Here is a 20,237-nt window from a genome sequence, read left to right on the forward strand (position 1 = left end):
TTTGTTTTGGACCATTTCAATTGAAAACAATCACAGTAAGGCATTTCATTGTTAAAAGTGGCTGCAGTTGGACCTTTAAGGTTAGGGTTAGGTTTAAAATCTGATTTCAAGGGCTCTATTCAAACTGTATTGCCAAAGTTCAGCCAACTTGACACAACTGTGGGAAGCATTGGAGTCAACATGGGCCAGCATCCCTGTGGAACGCTTTCGACACCTTGCAGAGTCCATACCCCGACGAATTAAGGCAAAAGGGGGTGCAACTGAACATTAAAAAGGTGTTCCTAATATTTTGTACACTCAGTGTATATTTGATAGGCTATTCTTATGTCATAAGACATACCTACCACACCAAAATAATGTTGCTAAACTGATTCTTCTTTATCCTAAACAGCTGCTACAAGCAAACTCCCAATATCAGCTGCCATCAGGGATTTGATATTGACCAGTTTTTGTCACGCTTTTAACTCCAAATGTAATATAATTGAACCACTAGAGGGACCCATATCATAACTTGCTGGTACCAGCATCAGCCCTGCTGAGCGAGAGAGCAACATTTGTGGTTGTTATAATGCTGACAGTGAAATTCAGCACGGGGGAGTTATTACAATGTATTACAATACTTTTTACATATTGTAAATACCCTGTAATAATAATAAGCACACTGTACAGCGTTACCCAAACTTTATTTAAAGTGCATTCCCATTTTTTATTAACTTTATAATATTAAATATTGTAGCGACATTAACTCAACACTGAACAACCTTGAGAATCTAAAGTGTTGGGCTGATGGTCGCTGGACCTGGGTTTGGCCCCACTCTGGGCTAACCCACTGAATTCACTGCAGGAGCACCAGGTGTATGGAGGAGAAATTCAGCACAGACATGTTTACATCTCAGAGTTAAAACAGATATATTATGAGCTAGTAATGAGGAAACTGAATGAGGAAACTGATTTTAAAAGAGACATTGGCAGCAAGTTAAAACTCCAACCACTCCTGTGCAGCTGATGAACAGCGTCATATGTTTCCAGCAGGTAGGTACATGTTATTTTGCAGCTGTTTACTGTGTCACTACAACATATTGCCTTTAATGGATGCAGCTGACAACAAAAAGCAATGTAAAGTTCGACAGTTTAGTGGAAACTAGCACATTTGTAACAAGCATTCATCGTTACACCTCTGTAATTGTGAATGTTTTCCATGATGTCAGTACAGTGAAACAAGGAGTTATTACCATTTATTACAATACAATTTACAGATGTAAATACCCTGTTATAATAATAATGACACTGTACAGCGTTACCCAAACTTTATGTAAAGAGCATTCACATTTTCTAATACACTTTACAATAAAACATTTTGTAGCGAACTTAACTCAACACCAGGCAACCCCATCAAGAGGATACAATTTTGGCCTGACAGTCACTGGATCTGGGTTTAAGCCCCACTCTGGCCTACCCCACTGAATTTTGTGGGAATATCAAACAAACAACCAAAAATAAAATGTTGCGCTGGTGCCTAATCGAGTGATAGTGCTGACAACCCTGGACTACACATTACCCTCATTACCGATATTACTCACATTATCCACATTACCCCATTATCTACATTACCCACATTACCCACATTACCCCCATGTCAGCCCTTTACCATGTCACTTTCACCTCTATTCTGTATCTCTGGTTCTCAATTGCACTGGTTTCCTTTGATGATGAGGAATGTTCCGGTAGCCACCCCCAGCAGCCCCAGAGTCAGACCCACTCCACAGAATACAGCAGGACCAGCACTGGACCCACTCACCTCACTGACCTCAGGCTCTTGGGGACAGAAGGACAGAAGTGCCATCAGTTAGGGTTAACCAGTAAGACACACCATGAGCGATTAGACAGAGACAGAACATTCAGTAATCACACACTGTAGTAGACATTACATTACATTTACATTTACGTCATTTAGCAGACGCTCTTATCCAGAGCGACTTCCAGGAGCAATTAGGGTTAAGTGCCTTGCTTAAGGGCACATCGACAGATTTTTCACCTAGTCGGCTCGGGGATTAGAACCAGCGACGTTTCGGTTACTGGCACAACGCTCTTACCCACTAAGCTACCTGCCGCCCCATATTACTGAAATATCTAAAGTATACTATTACGAATTTCCCCTCACCCCAGAACCTGGTTTTGGGGTCCTTCAGGGCCGTGTGCTCCACAGTGCAGGCGTAGACGTCCCCCTCCTGTGGGGTGAAACTCAGGGTGGAGAACTGGTGGAACGTTCCATCTTTATTAGGATAGTACCGACTGAGATACGCTCCCTCAGTCACCTCCAGGCCATTCTTGGTCCAATTGACTTTGACAGGCGGGGGGTAGAAATAATTCAGAAAGCAGATGAGCGTGTTCTCCACCCCCAACTCCTCCTCATCCCTGGGGTAGATGGTGCTCTCAGGGGCATCTTGGGGGCAAATAGAAACCAGAAAATAGAAAGAGACTCCACCAGTGACAGTAAGATGGACCAAACCCATTCAGGATGTGGTCTGATATTCAGTATTCCATTGTCTGTCCACTAGACTAAAAGGCTCCCCGCCCACTCTGGAGGGTATTGCTTTTACAGGTGTCAGGCAACTCCAACCTCAGACTAAGACACTCTTCCAGGTAAGAAGTATACAGTAAAATACATCTACATTTATGCATAGTTTTTTACTGGCTTATGCAGACAATCTAATAAAGAATCTGACTTACCTTTGACTTGTGGTATGCTGGGTACTGCACGTTCTCCCCATCCCATACGTTGCTTGCACCACATTTGAGACAGTATAGCATATTTATAAAATGTCGATGAATGGTTTGTTATAGCTGGCGACGGTGGAACATTAGGCACCGTCCACACCCCCTTTCCTTCCTTGAAATTAGCATAGCCGATTTCATCCCCATCCATCACCACCACCACCTCAAGATCACCTGAGTCAAAGCATCCATAGGTAGCCATCAATTCATGTTGAACTGAAATGAGAAAATAAATACATGTCAAATGAATCCATCTGGTCCGTATTCCATAGGGAAAATAATGGTCTACAGAAATGACTGCACACTGAAGCTAAAAGGCTGGTATTGTACAGTAGGGCAATGCAGAGGCCCAGGTTATATTGACAGTTTACCTGATAACTTGCACATGACATTAATAATCAAACCGTATTTAAAAGGATAACTGAGATCAAGAGCTCTTACGTTGTGCCGAGGTGAAAACGGTTCCAGTTAGAATCAGTATAATCACAGAGTAGTTCATCTCCAGGCTCTCTAATCATAAACTCATCTGTGTGTTTGAGAGAGTACTGTAGGATTGAACTCACTCAAACTGAGGGGAAGCTCTAAACAGGATGAACCAGTGCTGTACTTAACTGGTTCTTATGAAGAACCAATAAGAAATATTACATCTGTTCTGACAGCAGAGTAGCTAGGTAGAAAAGACATGGTGGCCCTTCCAGCAACACTTCACCTGCTCCAAGTCAATGGATGCGAGTATGTAAGCTCTCTTCTATTCAGCAGCCATACAATTATTCCTTTTGCATTAAGAACTATCTGATAACTAGGTGAACCTCACCGAGTTAACTGGGCCGTACCCTAGTTTAGACTTGACAGCATGTACATGCACCTGAGTCCTAAACAACGCCACCATTCAGATTTGTTTGTTCATCACCTGAGACACGCACACAAAGACATAAGCACATGCAAACGATGCACACATTCTAACCGAAGTCTTGCAGGTGTTTACATGTTTTTTTTCCAGGTGATAGAAATCACATTTTGAAAAGTCTGTTTGATAATACTTTACTTGGGATATTTTTTCTCAACTTTCAAGAGACAAAAGGACCAACCGTACAGACAACCAGTAGAGTGAGTTCAAATTGGATTTCATTGAATGTTCTTGCTTGTAGGGGTCGTGAGAGGAAACATTCAATATTTTTTTTGCAGTGCTTTGTTTCAGACTGAATAACCAAGGTATCACAGTCTGATGAATTAGGCAAGCTACGGTAGTGCTGCCAGTTGTGACAGGGAACTGCATTTCTCACTGAGTTATCTGTTTCAATCATGGACAAATATGTCACCTAGTCTGACTGGTAGAACTCTATACCAACCTACAAGCCAGTTTTACTTTGGTTGGACACTTCCATTGATACACATAGAGGTGAGCAAGTTGTGTTGCCGGTGCACAAAGGAGGTGAGGTTGGTTTCAGGCCCACCACAGTGACAGCTCCTGAAAACAAGTGTATCTGTCTGTGACGTGATCTCACCATGGTGGAATACCTTGTATTGACATCAATACTTTTTAGCGTATCAATTACAATCAGTTAAAGTTCTCTTGTAATTGCATGTCATACAGCAATCTATGCCATCTATCAAAAACAGAACAAACCTACACACATAACACTGTGAAAGCCAAGAGACTTACTACATTGTTTTCCCCCTCTTCCCCCCAGAGCCCCCTGAGGTTGTTCTGTACCCAGAGGATGAGGTGGATCTGGGAAGGAGCAGCTCCCTCATCTGCTTTTTGAATCATTTCTAACCCCACCTGTCATAGTCAGATGGACCAGGAACGACCTGGAGGTGACTGAGGGAGGGACCGTGGGACGATACACTCCCAACAGGTTCTGGGGTGAGCGATGCGGGGGAGCAAGTTCTATTAATCATGGGCAGATTGGATGTTATATTTAGAGGATCAGATTTCCTTTAATTTATAAATAAATTATATACTGAAGTATTTGAGAATGTGAAACACAACATGGATGAAATATGTCCTACTCCTATCCTCCAGAACCTGAGTGGGTCCAGTGCTGGTCCTGCTGTATTCTCTGGAGTGGGCCTGACTCTGGGGCTGCTGGGGGTGTCTACCGGAACATTCCTCCTCATCAATGGAAGCCAGTGCAACTGAGTCATATACTGTAATGTTCACTGAACAATTTTGCATAGTTTATCTCATCATACCTCTATATGATATCTTCAGCAAGGATCATCTTAACTTTTTCACACATTCTTTGTTTGTTCTTCTATAAATTACTATATTTAAAAGTCAAGTAAAGATGATGAATTCACTTCCATACTTTATATCTGACATACCTCTTAAATGTGTAATTCAATCACACACGTAGGTATGTTCAGAGCATACCTATGGTTACTCTTTTTTTCTACTGTATCGTTTTTTTTGTCTCATTGCTTTGATTAAAGGGTTTTTGTTAACAAGGTTGTCGACTAGACTAAACCAAACCGCCAGGCCTCTGAACTAACATTTCTTCATTTACAGTTGAGTGGTGAACATACAAGGAGAGGCTGAAGCAGTGATGATAATAAGTTGACATATTTTTTTATTCTTCTCAAGAGCAAAGAGAGGTGAGAAACATTTTCACCAAGGTTGTTAGTACTTTAACAAAAGGTATTCTCTATCATTTAAAATGTGAAAACTTGAGGGAATTTTATTTGATACATAAAGTTATGTTCATATGATAAGTAAGATATACAAAACCTTGCAGAGAGCATACCCAACTGACAATCTGTTAGAAAAAAAATATACACTATGATTTGCAAGACTTGGAAATAACTGATGTTAGCACAAGATGGAGGGAAAATACATACAATTCATAAAAGAGATCAATATACTGTAGTTTAAATAAATGTGTTCCCATTTAATATAATGACCCTTAGACATCAGATTGCAAACTCTTGTTGAGCTTTGAACTCCAAACGTAAAATGTTTTAACCACTAGACTGACCCCTATCATAACTTGTTGGCACCACAATCAGCCCTGTTGAGAGAGAAACCAACATTTGTTGCTGTTATAATGCGGACAGTGACTTAATAATGTAACATTTCATATTATAATGCACAATGTGCATGGTATAGATCAGCAGTATAACAGTGGATTTAATGAGTGTCTGATGTCTATCTCAGGATGGTTTGACCTAGACTTCTAGAAAATAGATGTGCTGAGGCCTGTGTCTCCTCACCAGTAGATTTCTTCCTGTAGTAGATCAGTCCAGCTGCTATAAAGACCACCCCCAGCAGCAGCCCACAGGCCCCGATCACCATCTTATTCCTCTCAGACTCGGGGATGGAGGGGTCTGTAATTACACAGGCATAAAACCCTGTAACCACTGTTACTTGATTCACACACTCTTACAACAACCCTCTTGATTCATGAATCATTATTCTAATAGAATGGGATTCATTCCTTTTCATCTTCATCCATCCCCCTTAGTTTGAATCAACATACAACAGTCATAACTAACTTTAAATTGGATTTACATAATCCTTGAACCGAATATAAATATTGTGGCAGATTGACGGTGAACAAACCCCTAGTTGGCTGAGGGCTTAAAAGGAAGCCAAGGCCTCACAACAGCTTGCACCTCTCCCCACCCACAGTCTCTTCCCCCACCCACAGTCTCTTCCCCCACCCACAGTCTCTTCCCCCACCCACAGTCTCTTCCCCCACCCACAGTCTCTTCCCCCACCCACAGTCTCTTCCCCCACCCACAGTCTCTTCCCCCACCCACAGTCTCTTCCCCCACCCACAGTCTCTTCCCCCACCCAGTATCTTCCCCCACCCACAGTCTCTTCCCCCACCCACAGTCTCTTCCCCCACCCACAGTCTCTTCCCCCACCCACAGTCTCTTCCCCCACCCACAGTCTCTTCCCCCACCCACAGTCTCTTCCCCCACCCACAGTCTCTTCCCCCACCCAGTCTCTTCCCCCACCCACAGTCTCTTCCCCCACCCACAGTCTCTTCCCCCACCCACAGTCTCTTCCCCCACCCACAGTCTCTTCCCCCACCCACAGTCTCTTCCCCCACCCACAGTCTCTTCCCCCACCCACAGTCTCTTCCCCCACCCACAGTCTCTTCCCCCACCCACAGTATCATCCCCCACACAAAGTCTCTTCCCCCACCCACAGTCTCTTCCCCCACACAAAGTCTCTTCCCCCACACACAGTCTCTTCCCCCACCCACAGTATCATCCCCCACACAAAGTCTCTTCCCCCACCCACAGTATCATCCCCCACACAAAGTCTCTTCCCCCACCCACAGTATCATCCCCCACACAAAGTCTCTTCCCCCACCCACAGTTTCATCCCCCACACAAAGTCTCTTCCCCCACCCACAGTATCATCCCCCACACAAAGTCTCTTCCCCCACCCACAGTATCATCCCCCACACAAAGTATCTTCCCCCACCCACAGTATCATCCCCCACACAAAGTCTCTTCCCACACTCACAGTATCATCCCCCATCCACAGTCTCTTCCCACACTCACACACCCTTAGCCCACTCACACACCCTTAGCCCACTCACACACCCTTAGCCCACTCACACACCCTTAGCCCACTCACACACCCTTAGCCCACTCACACACCCTTATCCCACTCACACACCCTTAGCCCACTCACACACCCTTAGCCCACTCACACACCCTTAGCCCACTCACACACCCTTAGCCCACTCACACACCCTTAGCCCACGCACACACCCTTATCCCACTCACACACCCTTAGCCCACTCACACACCCTTAGGCCACTCACACACCCTTATCCCACTCACACACCCTTATCCCACTCACACAACCTTAGCCCACTCACACACCCTTAGCCCACTCACACACCCTTAGCCCACTCACACACCCTTAGCCCACTCACACACCCTTAGCCCACTCACACACCCTTAGCCCACTCACACACCCTTAGCCCACGCACACACCCTTATCCCACTCACACACCCTTAGCCCACTCACACACCCTTAGGCCACTCACACACCCTTAGCCCACTCACACACCCTTATCCCACTCACACAACCTTAGCCCACTCACACACCCTTAGCCCACTCACACACCATTAGCCCACTCACACACCCTTAGCCCACTCACACACCCTTATCCCACTCACACACCCTTAGCCCACTCACACACCATTAGCCCACTCACACACCCTTAGCCCACTCACACACCCTTAGCCCACTCACACACCCTTAGCCCACGCACACACCCTTATCCCACTCACACACCCTTAGCCCACTCACACACCCTTAGGTCACTCACACACCCTTATCCCACTCACACACCCTTATCCCACTCACACAACCTTAGCCCACTCACACACCCTTAGCCCACTCACACACCCTTAGCCCACTCACACACCCTTAGCCCACTCACACACCCTTAGCCCACTCACACACCCTTAGCCCACTCACACACCCTTAGCCCACGCACACACCCTTATCCCACTCACACACCCTTAGCCCACTCACACACCCTTAGGCCACTCACACACCCTTAGCCCACTCACACACCCTTATCCCACTCACACAACCTTAGCCCACTCACACACCCTTAGCCCACTCACACACCATTAGCCCACTCACACACCCTTAGCCCACTCACACACCCTTATCCCACTCACACACCCTTAGCCCACTCACACACCCTTAGCCCACTCACACACCCTTAGCCCACTCACACACCCTTAGCCCACTCACACACCCTTAGGCCACTCACACACCCTTAGCCCACTCACACACCCTTATCCCACTCACACACCCTTAGCCCACTCACACACCCTTAGCCCACTCACACACCCTTAGCCCACTCACACACCCTTAGCCCACTCACACACCCTTAGCCCACTCACACACCCTTAGCCCACTCACACACCCTTAGCCCACTCACACACCCTTAGCCCACTCACACACAGTCTTACCCCAGTCATACAGCTTGGGCTCAGTGAGGCTGAAGTGCTCCACCATACAGGTGATTTTCTCTCCAGGTGTGGGCGTGTACTCCAGGTGCGAGTGGATCTGGTAGGTCCAGTCCCCATTGGCCAGCTCCTCTGTGGAGGTCACATCTGAGGTCACTTCCTGTCCGTTCTTCAGCCACGTCACTCTGATGGGTTTGGGGTAGAAGTCGTAGGCACTGCACACAAGCATGCTAGAGTGTCTGGTATTGAACGGCTCCACTGACCTCAGCCTGACGTAGGGCTCAACTGCAGAAGAGGGCAATGAATGAGTGATGCAATAAGGAGGAATTCAATTGATAAATCTAAACATCATAACCATAATCAAATAGACAAAGGAATTAAGAATAGTAAATTACAGGTATTGTATATTCACTGGTCAGATTTTGAATGGCGGTGGGCGGTGGGCGGTACGCTAACCCAATGCTAATCTAAGCCTTTCCATAACCCTAACCCAACCTCTTAACCTAACCCTCGTCCCTAAAACCAACATAAATAGTAACCTTAACTCATTTCTATCCCTATGTGTCTAACCTTATGTATTTGGTCTGTCGGCTGAATATACACTTCCTAAATTATATTACTTTGTTTAAAAATAATTCCCATTTTAAAGTATGTAGATTTGATCTTTTAACCAACACAAATATGATAGAATTATCACTTAATTATTATTTGACATGTTATGAAGTGTATAATAAATAGTCAAATGAGGGATTTCCTCTACAAGTCAATCTCCTTTTCTAGATTGTATCAGGGATTTGTAATTACATGTATAATTATGTAGGTAGCCATAGAGTAAATCAGCATTGGCCACACACAAAATATCCATTGCTGCTCTTCTTGCAAGATGGTCATAAAGATCTCCATTAAAAATGTTCGCAAGATCCAGTCCATGGGGTGTGTATCCTGTCCATTTATCCATGGTGCTGTTGTACCATGCCATCATCACCTTGTTGAAATGAAACTCTTCAATATACTCAATATCATGTACTTCTCTGAACTCACACCTAGCATTATAGTGTGTGAAATCTCCATCTGATGAATACACTTTGAAAAGAGAGTAAAGAAGAGAAAGTCATTGAAAACAAAATGATATTCAGATTTTTCTCTTTTATGGTGAGACATACTGTATTTTTCTTATTTTACAATATCTTAATCAGAGTTCTGATTATGCAGGATTGATATTGCCTTAAATGTTACATGTACTGTACTCCTGCTTGTGTTAGCACTCCAATATAACTTGGATTTGCACACACTACCTGTAATAAATAATAAGCAAAGAAATCTATCTTAAATGTCTATACTCACCCACTTCAGACAGAGAGAAGAGGAGCACCAGGTGTATGGAGGAGAAATTCAGCACAGACATGTTTACGTCCCAGAGTTAAAACAGTTCTATCACGAGCTAATAATGAGGAAACTGAATGAGGAAACAGATTATTAAAAAACACAGAAACATTGGCAGCAAGTTAAAACACCAACCACTCCAGTGCAGGTGATGAACAGCATCATATGTTTCCAGCAGGTACAGTGAGGGAAAAAAGTTGATCCCCTGCTGATTTTGTACGTTTGCCCACTGACAAAGACATGATCAGTCTATAATTTTAATGGTAGGTTTATTTGAACAGTGAGAGACAGAGTAACAACAAAGAAATCCAGAAACATGCATGTCAAAAATCTTATAAATTGATTTGCATTTTAATGAGGGAAATAAGTATTTGACCCCTCTGCAAAACATGACTTAGTACTTGGTGGCAAAACCCTTGTTGGCATTCACAGAGGTCAGACGTTTCTTGTTGTTGGCCACCAGGTTTGCACACATCTCAGGAGGGATTTTGTTCCACTCCTCTTTGCAGATCTTCTCCAAGTCATTAAGGTTTCGAGGCTGACGTTTGGCAACTCGAACCTTCAGCTCCCTCCACAGATTTTCTATGGGATTAAGGTCTGGAGACTGGCTAGGCCACTCCAGGACCTTAATGTGCTTATTCTTGAGCCACTCCTTTGTTGCCTTGGCCGTGTGTTTTGGGTCATTGTCATGCTGGAATACGCATCCACGACCCATTTTCAATGACCTGGCTGAGGGAAGGAGGTTCTCACCCAAGATTTGACGGTACATGGCCCCGTCCATCGTCCCTTTGATGCAGTGAAGTTGTCCTGTCCCCTTAGCAGAAAAACAACCCCAAAGCATAATCTTTCCACCTCCATGTTTGACAGTGAGGATGGTGTTCTTGGGGTCATAGGCAGCATTCCTCCTCCTCCAAACACGGCGAGTTGAGTTGATGCCAAAGAGCTCCATTTTGGTCTCATCTGACCACAACACTTTCACCCAGTTCTCCTCTGAATCATTCAGATGTTCATTGGCAAACGTCAGACGTTCCTGTATATGTGCTTTCTTGAGCAGGGGGACCTTGCGGGCGCTGCAGGATTTCAGTCCTTCACGGCGTAGTGTGTTACCAATTGTTTTCTTGGTGACTATGGACCCAGCTGCCTTGAGATCATTGACAAGATCCTCCCGTGTAGTTCTGGGCATGATCATTGCAACTCCACAAGGTGAGATCTTGCATGGAGCCCCAGGCCGAGGGAGATTGACAGTTATTTTGTGTTTCTTCCATTTGCAAATAATCGCACCAACTATTGTCACCTTCTCACCAAGCTGCTTGGCGATGGTCTTGTAGCCCATTCAAGCCTTGTGTAGGTCTACAATCTTGTCACTGACATCCTTGGAGAGCTCTTTGGTCTTGGCCATGGTGGAGAGTTTGGAATCTGATTGATTGATTGCTTCTGTGGACAGGTGTCTTTTATACAGGTAACAAACTGAGATTAGGAGCACTCCCTTTAAGAGTGTGCTCCTAATCTCAGCTCGTTACCTGTATAAAAGACACCTGGGAGCCAGAAATCTTTCTGATTGAGAGGGGCTCAAATACTTATTTCCCTCATTAAAATGCAAATCAATTTATAACATTTTTGACATGCTTTTTTCTGGATTTTTTTGTTGTTATTCTGTCTCTCACTGTTGAAATAAACCTACCATTAAAATTATAGACTGATCATTTATTTGTCAGTGGGCAAACGTACAAAATCAGCAGGGGATCAAATACTTTTTTCCCTCACTGTAGGTACATTTTATTTTCTAACTGTTTACTGTGTGACTGCAACATACTGACTTGTTTTTTAATTGACTGGTTGGGCATCATTTAAAAATATTGTGTCCTTTTTTTATGGTACCCCATAACTCACACTTTACTTTAACTAGAGAAAAACTGTGTAACACCTATAAATTACATTGTACTTAGGCAAACATTGCACTGCTTTGTACATTTACATTTTAGTCATTTAGCAGACGCTCTTATCCAGAACGACTTACAGTTAGTGAGTGCATACATGATATATATATATTTTAAAAAATCATACTGGCCCCCCGTGGGAAATTGAACCCACAACCCTGGCGCTGCAAACGTCATGCTCTACCAACTGAGCTTCATCCCTGCCGGCCATTCCCTCCCCTACCCTGGACCAATTGTGCACCATCCCATGGGTCTCCCGGTCACGGCCAGCTATGACAGAGCCTGGACTCGAACTAGGATCTCTAGTGGCACAGCTAGCACTGCAATGCAGTGCCTTAGACCACTGCGCCACTCGGGAGGTTGTAAATGTGTGTTTGTTCTTTATCTGGGATGAAACCCCAATGGTAGACCAGTCAGTGAGGTTGAAGCATCTGTTCTGTTTTGGTTAATTCTACACAAGTGTCAAGTCAACCCAGACACTTTGTTTTGGGGTAAGTGCTAGCAAAATCATTGAGTGAAAATATGTTTTGTACAGTGCACATTAATGGGTAGGTAATTAAAACCAACTTTAGTGATTTATTTATTTTTGCTAAAAATTGATGCAGCTGAAAACAAAAGATGTGTAAACTTAGTGATTTTAGTGGAAACTAGCACATATCTGACAATAATTAATTGTTACACCTCTGTAATTGTGAATGTTTTCCATGATGTCAGTACAGTGAAACAAGGAGTTATTACAATTTACTGCATTACCCACATTACCCATTACCCAAATTACCCCCATTACTCCCATTACCTATATTACCCCATTTTTCACATTATCCACATTACCCTATTGTCCACATTACCTACATTATCCACATTACCCCATTTCAGCCCTTTACAATGTCACTTTCACCTCTATTCTGTATCTCTGGTTCTCAATTGCACTGGTTTCCTTTGATGATGAGGAATGTTCCGGTAGCCACCCCCAGCAGTCCCAGAGCCAGGCCCACTCCAAAGAATACAGCAGGATCAGCACTGGATACACTTACCTCACTGACCTCAGGCTCTTGGGGACAGGAGGAAAGAGGTGCCAGTAAAACACACCATGAGAGATTAGTCAGAGAGAACATCCAGTAATCACACACTGTTGTAGACATATTACTGAATTATCTAAAGTATACTATTCAGAATTTCCCCACACCCCAGAACCTAGTTTTGGGGTCCTTCAGGGCCGTGTGCGCCACAGTGCAGGCGTAGAAGTCACCCTTCTGTGGGGTGAAACTCAGGGTGGAGAACTGGTGGAACGTTCCATCTTTAGTAAGATTGCACCAACTGAGAGATGCTCCCTCAGTCACCTCCAGCCTATTATTGGTCCAGTTGACAAGCTCCACTTGTTACATGGACCAAAGAATACTCCACTAGTAAGATGGACCAAACCCATTCTGGTCTCATGTTCAGTGGTCCATTGTCTGTCCACTAGACTAAAAGGCTCCCCGCCCACTCTGGAGGGTATTGCTTTTACAGGTGTCAGGCAACTCCAACCTCAGACTAAGACACTCTTCCAGGTAAGAAGTATACAGTAAAATACATCTACATTTATGCATAGTTTTTTACTGGCTTATGCAGACAATCTAATAAAGAATCTGACTTACCTTTGACTTGTGGTATGCTGGGTACTGCACCTTTTCCAAATTTCATACGCTCCATGCACCAAATTAGAGTCAGTTTAGCAAATTCATAAGACATCAGCGAATGGAATGTTTTACTTAGTGGGACATTAGGCACCGTCCACACCCCCTTTCCTTCCTTGAAATCAGCATAGCCGGCTTTCATTCCCATCCATCACCACCACCACCTCAGTATCACCTGACTCAAAGCATCCATAGATAGCTATCATATTTATATTTCCACACTATGACTTTAGAATAATACTGTGAAATTGTGAAAATCATGATAAAGCCCTTTTAGAGTAAGAGCTGTTTGAAAATACCTGTTTTGGTGGGATGAAGTTTGGTGACATCACCAGGCGGTATATTATTTAATAGACCAAATAGCTATTTTCTAAGAGTCTATTTTTGTTTATTTTGGACCATTTTAATGAAAACAATCACAGTAAGGCATGTCCTTAAAAGTGGCTGCTGTTGGACCTTTAAGTTTAGGGTTAGGTTTGAAATCTGATTTGAAGGGCTCTATTCAAACTGTATTGCCAAAGTTCAGTGCTATAGCGCCCTTGAAATGTAAAGGTAATTTCCGATTGAGCCGACATATGCAGCGTTTAACATGAATGCAGTCATCCCTAACGCGGGAACATTGCCTTTAAATGTCAATTGCGCTTTAGCACTGAATTTTGCTGTTACAGATTGAATCGAGCCCTAAGAGCAATTGTAGAAATAAGCGTAGTTTATGACTTGTAGGCTATACAAATAAATAGAGTCGCACCCTCCATGACATAGACTGACCAGGTGAATCCAGGTGAAAGCTATAATCCCTTATTGATGTCACTTGTTAAATCCACTTCGATCAGTGTCGATGGGCTCCCGAGTGGCGCAGCGGTCTAAGGCACTGCATCTCAGTGCTTGAGGCGTCACTACAGACCCCCTTGTTCGATTCCAGGCTGAATCACAACCGGCCGTGATTGGGAGTCCCATAGGGCGGCGCACAATTGGCCCAGCGTCGCCCGGGTTTGGCTGGTGTAGGCTGTCATTGTAAATAAGAATTTATTCTTAACTGACTTGCCTAGTTAATTAAAGGAAAAAAATAATTTAAAAAAAGATGAAGGCGAGGAGCCAAGTTAAAGAAGGATTTTTAAGCCTTGAAACAATTAAGACATGGATTGTGTATTTGTGACATTCAGAGGGTGAATGGGCAAGACACAAGATGTAAGTGTCTTTGAACTGGGTATGGTAGTAAGTGCCAGGTGCACCTGTGTGTCAAGAACTGCAACGCTGCTGGGTTTTTCATGCTCAACATTTCCCGCGTGTATCAAGAATGGTCCACCACACAAAGGACATCCAGCCAACTTGACACAACTGTGGGAAGCATTGGAGTCAACATGGGCCAGCATCCCTGTGGAACGCTTTCAACACCTTGCAGAGTCCATGCCCCGACGAACTAAGGCAAAAGGGGGTGCAACTGAATATTAAGAAGGTGTTCCTAATGTTTTGTACACTCAGTGTATATTAGATAGGCTATTCTTATGACATAAGACATACCTACCACACCAAAATAATGTTGCTAAACTGAGTCTTCTTTATTCTAAACAGCTGCTACAAGCAAACTCCAATATCAGCTGCCATCAGGGATTTGATATTGGCCAGTTTTTGTCGAGCTTTTAACTCCAAATGTAATATAATTGAACCACTACAGGGACTCATATCATAACTTGTTGGTACCAGCATCAGCCCTGCTGAGCGAGAGAGCAACATTTGTGGTTGTTATAATGCTAACAGTGAAATTCAGCACGGGGGAGTTATTACAATTTATTACAATACTTTTTACATATTGTAAATACCCTGTAATAATAATAAGCACAGTGTACAGCATTACCCAAACTTTATTTAAAGTGCATTCCCATTTTTTATTAACTTTACAATATTAAATATTGTAGCGACATTAACTCAACACTGAACAACCTTAAGAATCTAAAGTGTTGGGCTGATGGTCGCTGGACCTGGGTTTGGCCCCACTCTGGGCTAACCCACTGAATTCACTGCAGGAGCACCAGGTGTATGGAGGAGAAATTCAGCACAGACATGTTTACATCTCAGAGTTAAAACAGGTCTATCATGAGCTAGTAATGAGGAAACTGAATGAGGAAACTGATTTTAAAAGAGACATTGGCAGCAAGTTTAAAACTCCAACCACTCTTGTGCAGCTGAGGAACAGCGTCATATGTTTCCAGAAGGTAGGTACATGTTATTTTGCAGCTGTTTACTGTGTCACTACAACATATTGCCTTTAATAGATGCAGCTGACAAGAAAAAGCAATGTAAAGTTCGACAGTTTAGTGGAAACTAGCACATTTGTAACAAGCATTCATCGTTACACCTCTGTAATTGTGAATGTTTTCCATGATGTCAGTACAGTGAAACAAGGAGTTATTACCATTTATTACAATACAATTTACAGATGTAAATACCCTGTTATAATAATAATGACACTGTACAGCGTTACCCAAACTTTATGTAAAGAGTATTCACATTTTCTAATACACTTTACAATAAAACATTTTGTAGCGAACTTAACTCAACACCAGGCAACCCCATCAAGAGGATACAATTTTGGCCTGACAGTCACTGGATCTGGGTTTAAGCCCCACTCTGGCCTACCCCACTGAATTTTGTGGGAATATCAAACAAACAACCAAAAATAAAATGTTGCGCTGGTGCCTGATCGAGTGGTAGTGCTGACAACCCTGGACTACACATTACCCCCATTACCCATATTACCCACATTACCCCCATTACCCATTACCCATTACCCACACTACCCACATTACCCCCATGTCAGCCCTTTACCATGTCACTTTCACCTCTATTCTGTATCTCTGGTTCTCAATTGCACTGGTTTCCTTTGATGATGAGGAATGTTCCGGTAGCCACCCCCAGCAGCCCCAGAGTCAGACCCACTCCACAGAATACAGCAGGACCAGCACTGGACCCACTCACCTCACTGACCTCAGGCTCTTTGGGACAGAAGGACAGAAGTGCCATCAGTTAGGGTTAACCAGTAAGACACACCATGAGCGATTAGACAGAGACAGAACATTCAGTAATCACACACTGTAGTAGACATATTACTGAAATATCTAAAGTATACTATTCAGAATTTCCCCTCACCCCAGAACCTGGTTTTGGGGTCCTTCAGGGCCGTGTGCTCCACAGTGCAGGCGTAGACGTCCCCCTCCTGTGGGGTGAAACTCAGGGTGGAGAACTGGTGGAACGTTCCATCTTTTTTAGGATAGTACCGACTGAGAGACGCTCTTTCAGTCACCTCCAGGCCATTCTTGGTCCAATTGACTTTGATGGGGGGGGGGGTAGAAATGATTCAGAAAGCAGATGAGCGTGTTCTCCACCCCCAACTCCTCCTCATCCCTGGGGTAGATGATGCTCTCAGGGGCATCTTGGGGGCAAATAGAAACCAGAAAATAGAAAGAGACTCCACCAGTGACAGTAAGATGGACCAAACCCATTCAGGATGTGGTCTGATATTCAGTATTCCACTGTCTGTCCACTACACTAAAAGGCTCATCACCCACTCTAGAGGGAACTGCTTTTACAGGTGTCATGCAACTCCAACCTCAGACTAACACACTCTTCCAGGTAAGAAGTATAGAATAAAATACATCTACGCATAGTTTTTTACTGGCTTATGCTTAATCTAACAAAGAATCTGACTTACCTTTGACTTGTGGTATGCTGGGTACTGCACTTTTTCCCCATCCTCACTCACTCACGTCATTTAGCAGACACTCTTATCCAGAGCGACTTACAGAATTAATTAAGGTGAAGTGCCTTGCTTAAGGGCACATCGACAGATTTTTCACCTAGTCGGCTCGGGGATTAGAACCAGCGACCTTTCGGTTACTGGCACAACGCTCTTACCCACTAAGCTACCCTCTGCAGACGGGTATCGGCTTTGTTGAAAACTTTAATAAAGTCATTTCTTGATGCAACAAAAACTCTGTAAGACTGTATTTGTAATAAAGTATGGTGGTTATTTTCCACAACAAGGGGAAGCTCTAAAAAGGATGAACCAGTGCTGTACTTCACTGGTTCTTATCAAGAACCAATAAGAAATATTACATCTGTTGTGACAGCAGAGTAGCTAGGTAGAAAAGACATGGTGGCCCTTCCAGAAACAATTCACCTGCTCCAAGTCAATGGATGCGAGTATGTAAGCTCTCTTCTATTCAGCAGCTATACAATTATTCATTTTGCAATAAGAATTATCGGATAACTAGGTGAACCTCACAGAGTTAACTGGGCCGTACCCTAGTTTAGACTTGACAGCATGTACATGCACCTGAGTCCTAAACAACGCCACCATTCAGATTTGTTTGTTCATCACCTGAGACACGCACACAAAGACATAAGTACATGCAAACGATGCTCGCATTCTAACTGAAGTCTTGCAGGTGTTTACATGGTTTTTCCAGGTGATAGAAATCACATTTTGAAAAGTCTGTTTGATAATACTTTACTTGGGATATTTTTTCTCAACTTTCAAGAGACAAAAGGACCAACCGCACAGACAACCGGTAGAGTGAGTTCAAATTGGATTTCATTGAATGTTCTTGCTTGTAGGGGTCGTGAGAGGAAACATTCAATATTTTTTTTGCAGTGCTTTGTTTCAGACTGTATAACCAAGGTATCACAGTCTGATGAATTAGGCAAGCTACGGTAGTGCTGCCAGTTGTGACAGGGAACTGCATTTCTCACTGAGTTATCTGTTTCAATCATGGACAAATATGTCACCTAGTCTGACTGGTAGAACTGTATACCAACCTACAAGCCAGTTTGACTTTGGTTGGACACTTCCATTGATACACATAGAGGTGAGCAAGTTGTGTTTCCGGTGCACAAAGGAGGCGAGTTTGGTTTCTGGCCCACCACAGTGACTGCTCCTGAAAACAAGTGTATCTGTCTGTGACGTGATCTCACCATGGTGGAATACCCTGCATTGACATCATTACTTTTTAGCGTAAATCCCACAGACACACAAGGTAAGGCAGGAAGATTGTACCACACATGGTCTTTAGCCATGACCTAACCTGTATCTGAGAAACTTTGACCAAAAAGAAGTTTGCAGGTTCACTTTCTTGTCCCCATTGTTATGGAGTGGCATCCAGAAACCGGAAGATGTGCAAAACCAAGCTGGACACCAACATAACGGCTGAGAAAAACCCACCACAGTCTAAAAGTAGTCAAGGTTATCAGACAAATCGAATGGATTCCAAACCCTTGTCTCATAGAGATTATTCAACATAATGGCCCAAAAACATTTTACAATCAGTTAAAGTTCTCTTGTAATTGCATGTCACACAGCAATCTATGCCATCTATCAAAAACAGAACACACCTACACACATAACATTGTGAAAGCCAAGAGACTTACTACTTTGTTTTTCCCCCTCTTCCCCCCAGAGCCCCCTGAGGTTGTTCTGTACCCAGAGGATGAGGTGGATCTGGGAAGGAGCAGCTCCCTCATCTGCTTTTTGAATCATTTCTAACCCCACCTGTCATAGTCAGATGGACCAGGAACGACCTGAAGGTGACTGAGGGAGTGATTTAGAGGATCAGATTTCCTTTAATTTATAAATAAATTATATACTGAAGTATTTGAGAATGTGAAACACAACATGGATGAAATGTGTCCTACTCCTATCCTCCAGAGCTTGAGCTGAGTGGGTCCAGTGCTGGTCCTGCTGTATTCTCTGGAGTGGGCCTGACTCTGGGGCTGCTGGGGGTGGCTACCGGAACATTCCTCCTCATCAATGGAAGCCAGTGCAACTGAGTCATAAACTGTAATGTTCACTGAACCATTTTGCATAGTTTATCTCATCATACCTCTATATGATATCTTCAGCAAGGATCATCTTTACTTTTTCACACATTCTTTGTTTGTTCTTCTATAAATTACTATATTTAAAAGTCAAGTAAAGATGATGAATTCACTTCCATACTTTAAATCTGACATACCTATTAAATGTGTAATTCAATCACACACGTAGGTACTGTATGTTCAGAGCATACCTATGGTTACTCTTTTTTTCTACTGTATCGTTTTTTTTGTCTCATTGCTTTGATTAAAGGGTTTTTGTTAACAAGGTTGTCGACTAGACTAAACCAACCCCCCAGGCCTCTGAACTAACATTTCTTCATTTACAGTTGAGTGGTGAACATACAAGGAGACACTGAAGCAGTGATATATGTATTTTTCGTAATGCTTTTTCTCCCCAATTTCGAGATATCCAATTGGTAGTTACAGTCTTGTCCCATCGCTTCAACTCCCGTGCGGACTCGGGAGAGGCAAAGGTTGAAACACGACCCGCCAAGCCGCACTGTGAAGCAGTGCTAATAATAAGTTGACATATTGTTTTATTTTTCTCAAGAGCAAAGAGAGGTGAGAAATATTTTCACCAAGGTTGTTAGTACTTTAACAAAAGGTATTCTCTATCATTTAAAATGTGAAAACTTGAGGGAAT

At 43.4% G+C, this 20,237-nt stretch overlaps 3 protein-coding genes and 1 pseudogene across 4 annotated transcripts; all 4 read right to left on the bottom strand.

Moving 5' to 3' along the window:
- Positions 1–666: 666 nt before the first annotated feature.
- On the bottom strand, positions 667–3,351 carry LOC311139465 (H-2 class II histocompatibility antigen, A-U alpha chain-like). The gene is made up of 4 exons (XM_084174345.1): positions 3,217–3,351; positions 2,731–2,991; positions 2,162–2,443; positions 667–1,815 (listed from the first exon to the last, which is right to left on the bottom strand). The coding sequence occupies exons 1-4, from the start codon at positions 3,272–3,274 to the stop codon at positions 1,685–1,687; spliced, it is 732 nt and encodes a 243-aa protein (XP_084030471.1). The 5' UTR covers positions 3,275–3,351; the 3' UTR covers positions 667–1,684.
- Positions 3,352–5,923: 2,572 nt separating this feature from the next.
- Positions 5,924–9,609, bottom strand: LOC311139327 (rano class II histocompatibility antigen, A beta chain-like; the record flags this gene model as incomplete). The annotated part of the gene is made up of 3 exons (XM_084174204.1): positions 9,532–9,609; positions 8,731–9,012; positions 5,924–6,102 (listed from the first exon to the last, which is right to left on the bottom strand). The coding sequence occupies exons 1-3, from the start codon at positions 9,590–9,592 to the stop codon at positions 5,924–5,926; spliced, it is 522 nt and encodes a 173-aa protein (XP_084030330.1). The 5' UTR covers positions 9,593–9,609.
- A 3,358-nt stretch (positions 9,610–12,967) lies between these two features.
- LOC311139328 (HLA class II histocompatibility antigen, DP alpha 1 chain-like) lies at positions 12,968–13,739 on the bottom strand (the record flags this gene model as incomplete). Its single annotated transcript, XM_084174205.1, has 3 exons — positions 12,968–13,098; positions 13,234–13,344; positions 13,685–13,739. The coding sequence occupies 3 exons, from the start codon at positions 13,737–13,739 to the stop codon at positions 12,968–12,970; spliced, it is 297 nt and encodes a 98-aa protein (XP_084030331.1).
- A 2,793-nt stretch (positions 13,740–16,532) lies between these two features.
- On the bottom strand, positions 16,533–18,783 carry LOC311139329 (H-2 class II histocompatibility antigen, A-K alpha chain-like; annotated as a pseudogene). The gene is made up of 3 exons: positions 18,777–18,783; positions 16,871–17,153; positions 16,533–16,716 (listed from the first exon to the last, which is right to left on the bottom strand). The product of its transcript is annotated as an H-2 class II histocompatibility antigen, A-K alpha chain-like (transcript).
- Between the last annotated feature and the right edge of the window lie 1,454 nt (positions 18,784–20,237).

Source organism: Coregonus lavaretus (assembly GCF_964263955.1).
Source record: "Coregonus lavaretus genome assembly, chromosome: 13".
Lineage (NCBI taxonomy): Eukaryota > Metazoa > Chordata > Actinopteri > Salmoniformes > Salmonidae > Coregonus > Coregonus lavaretus.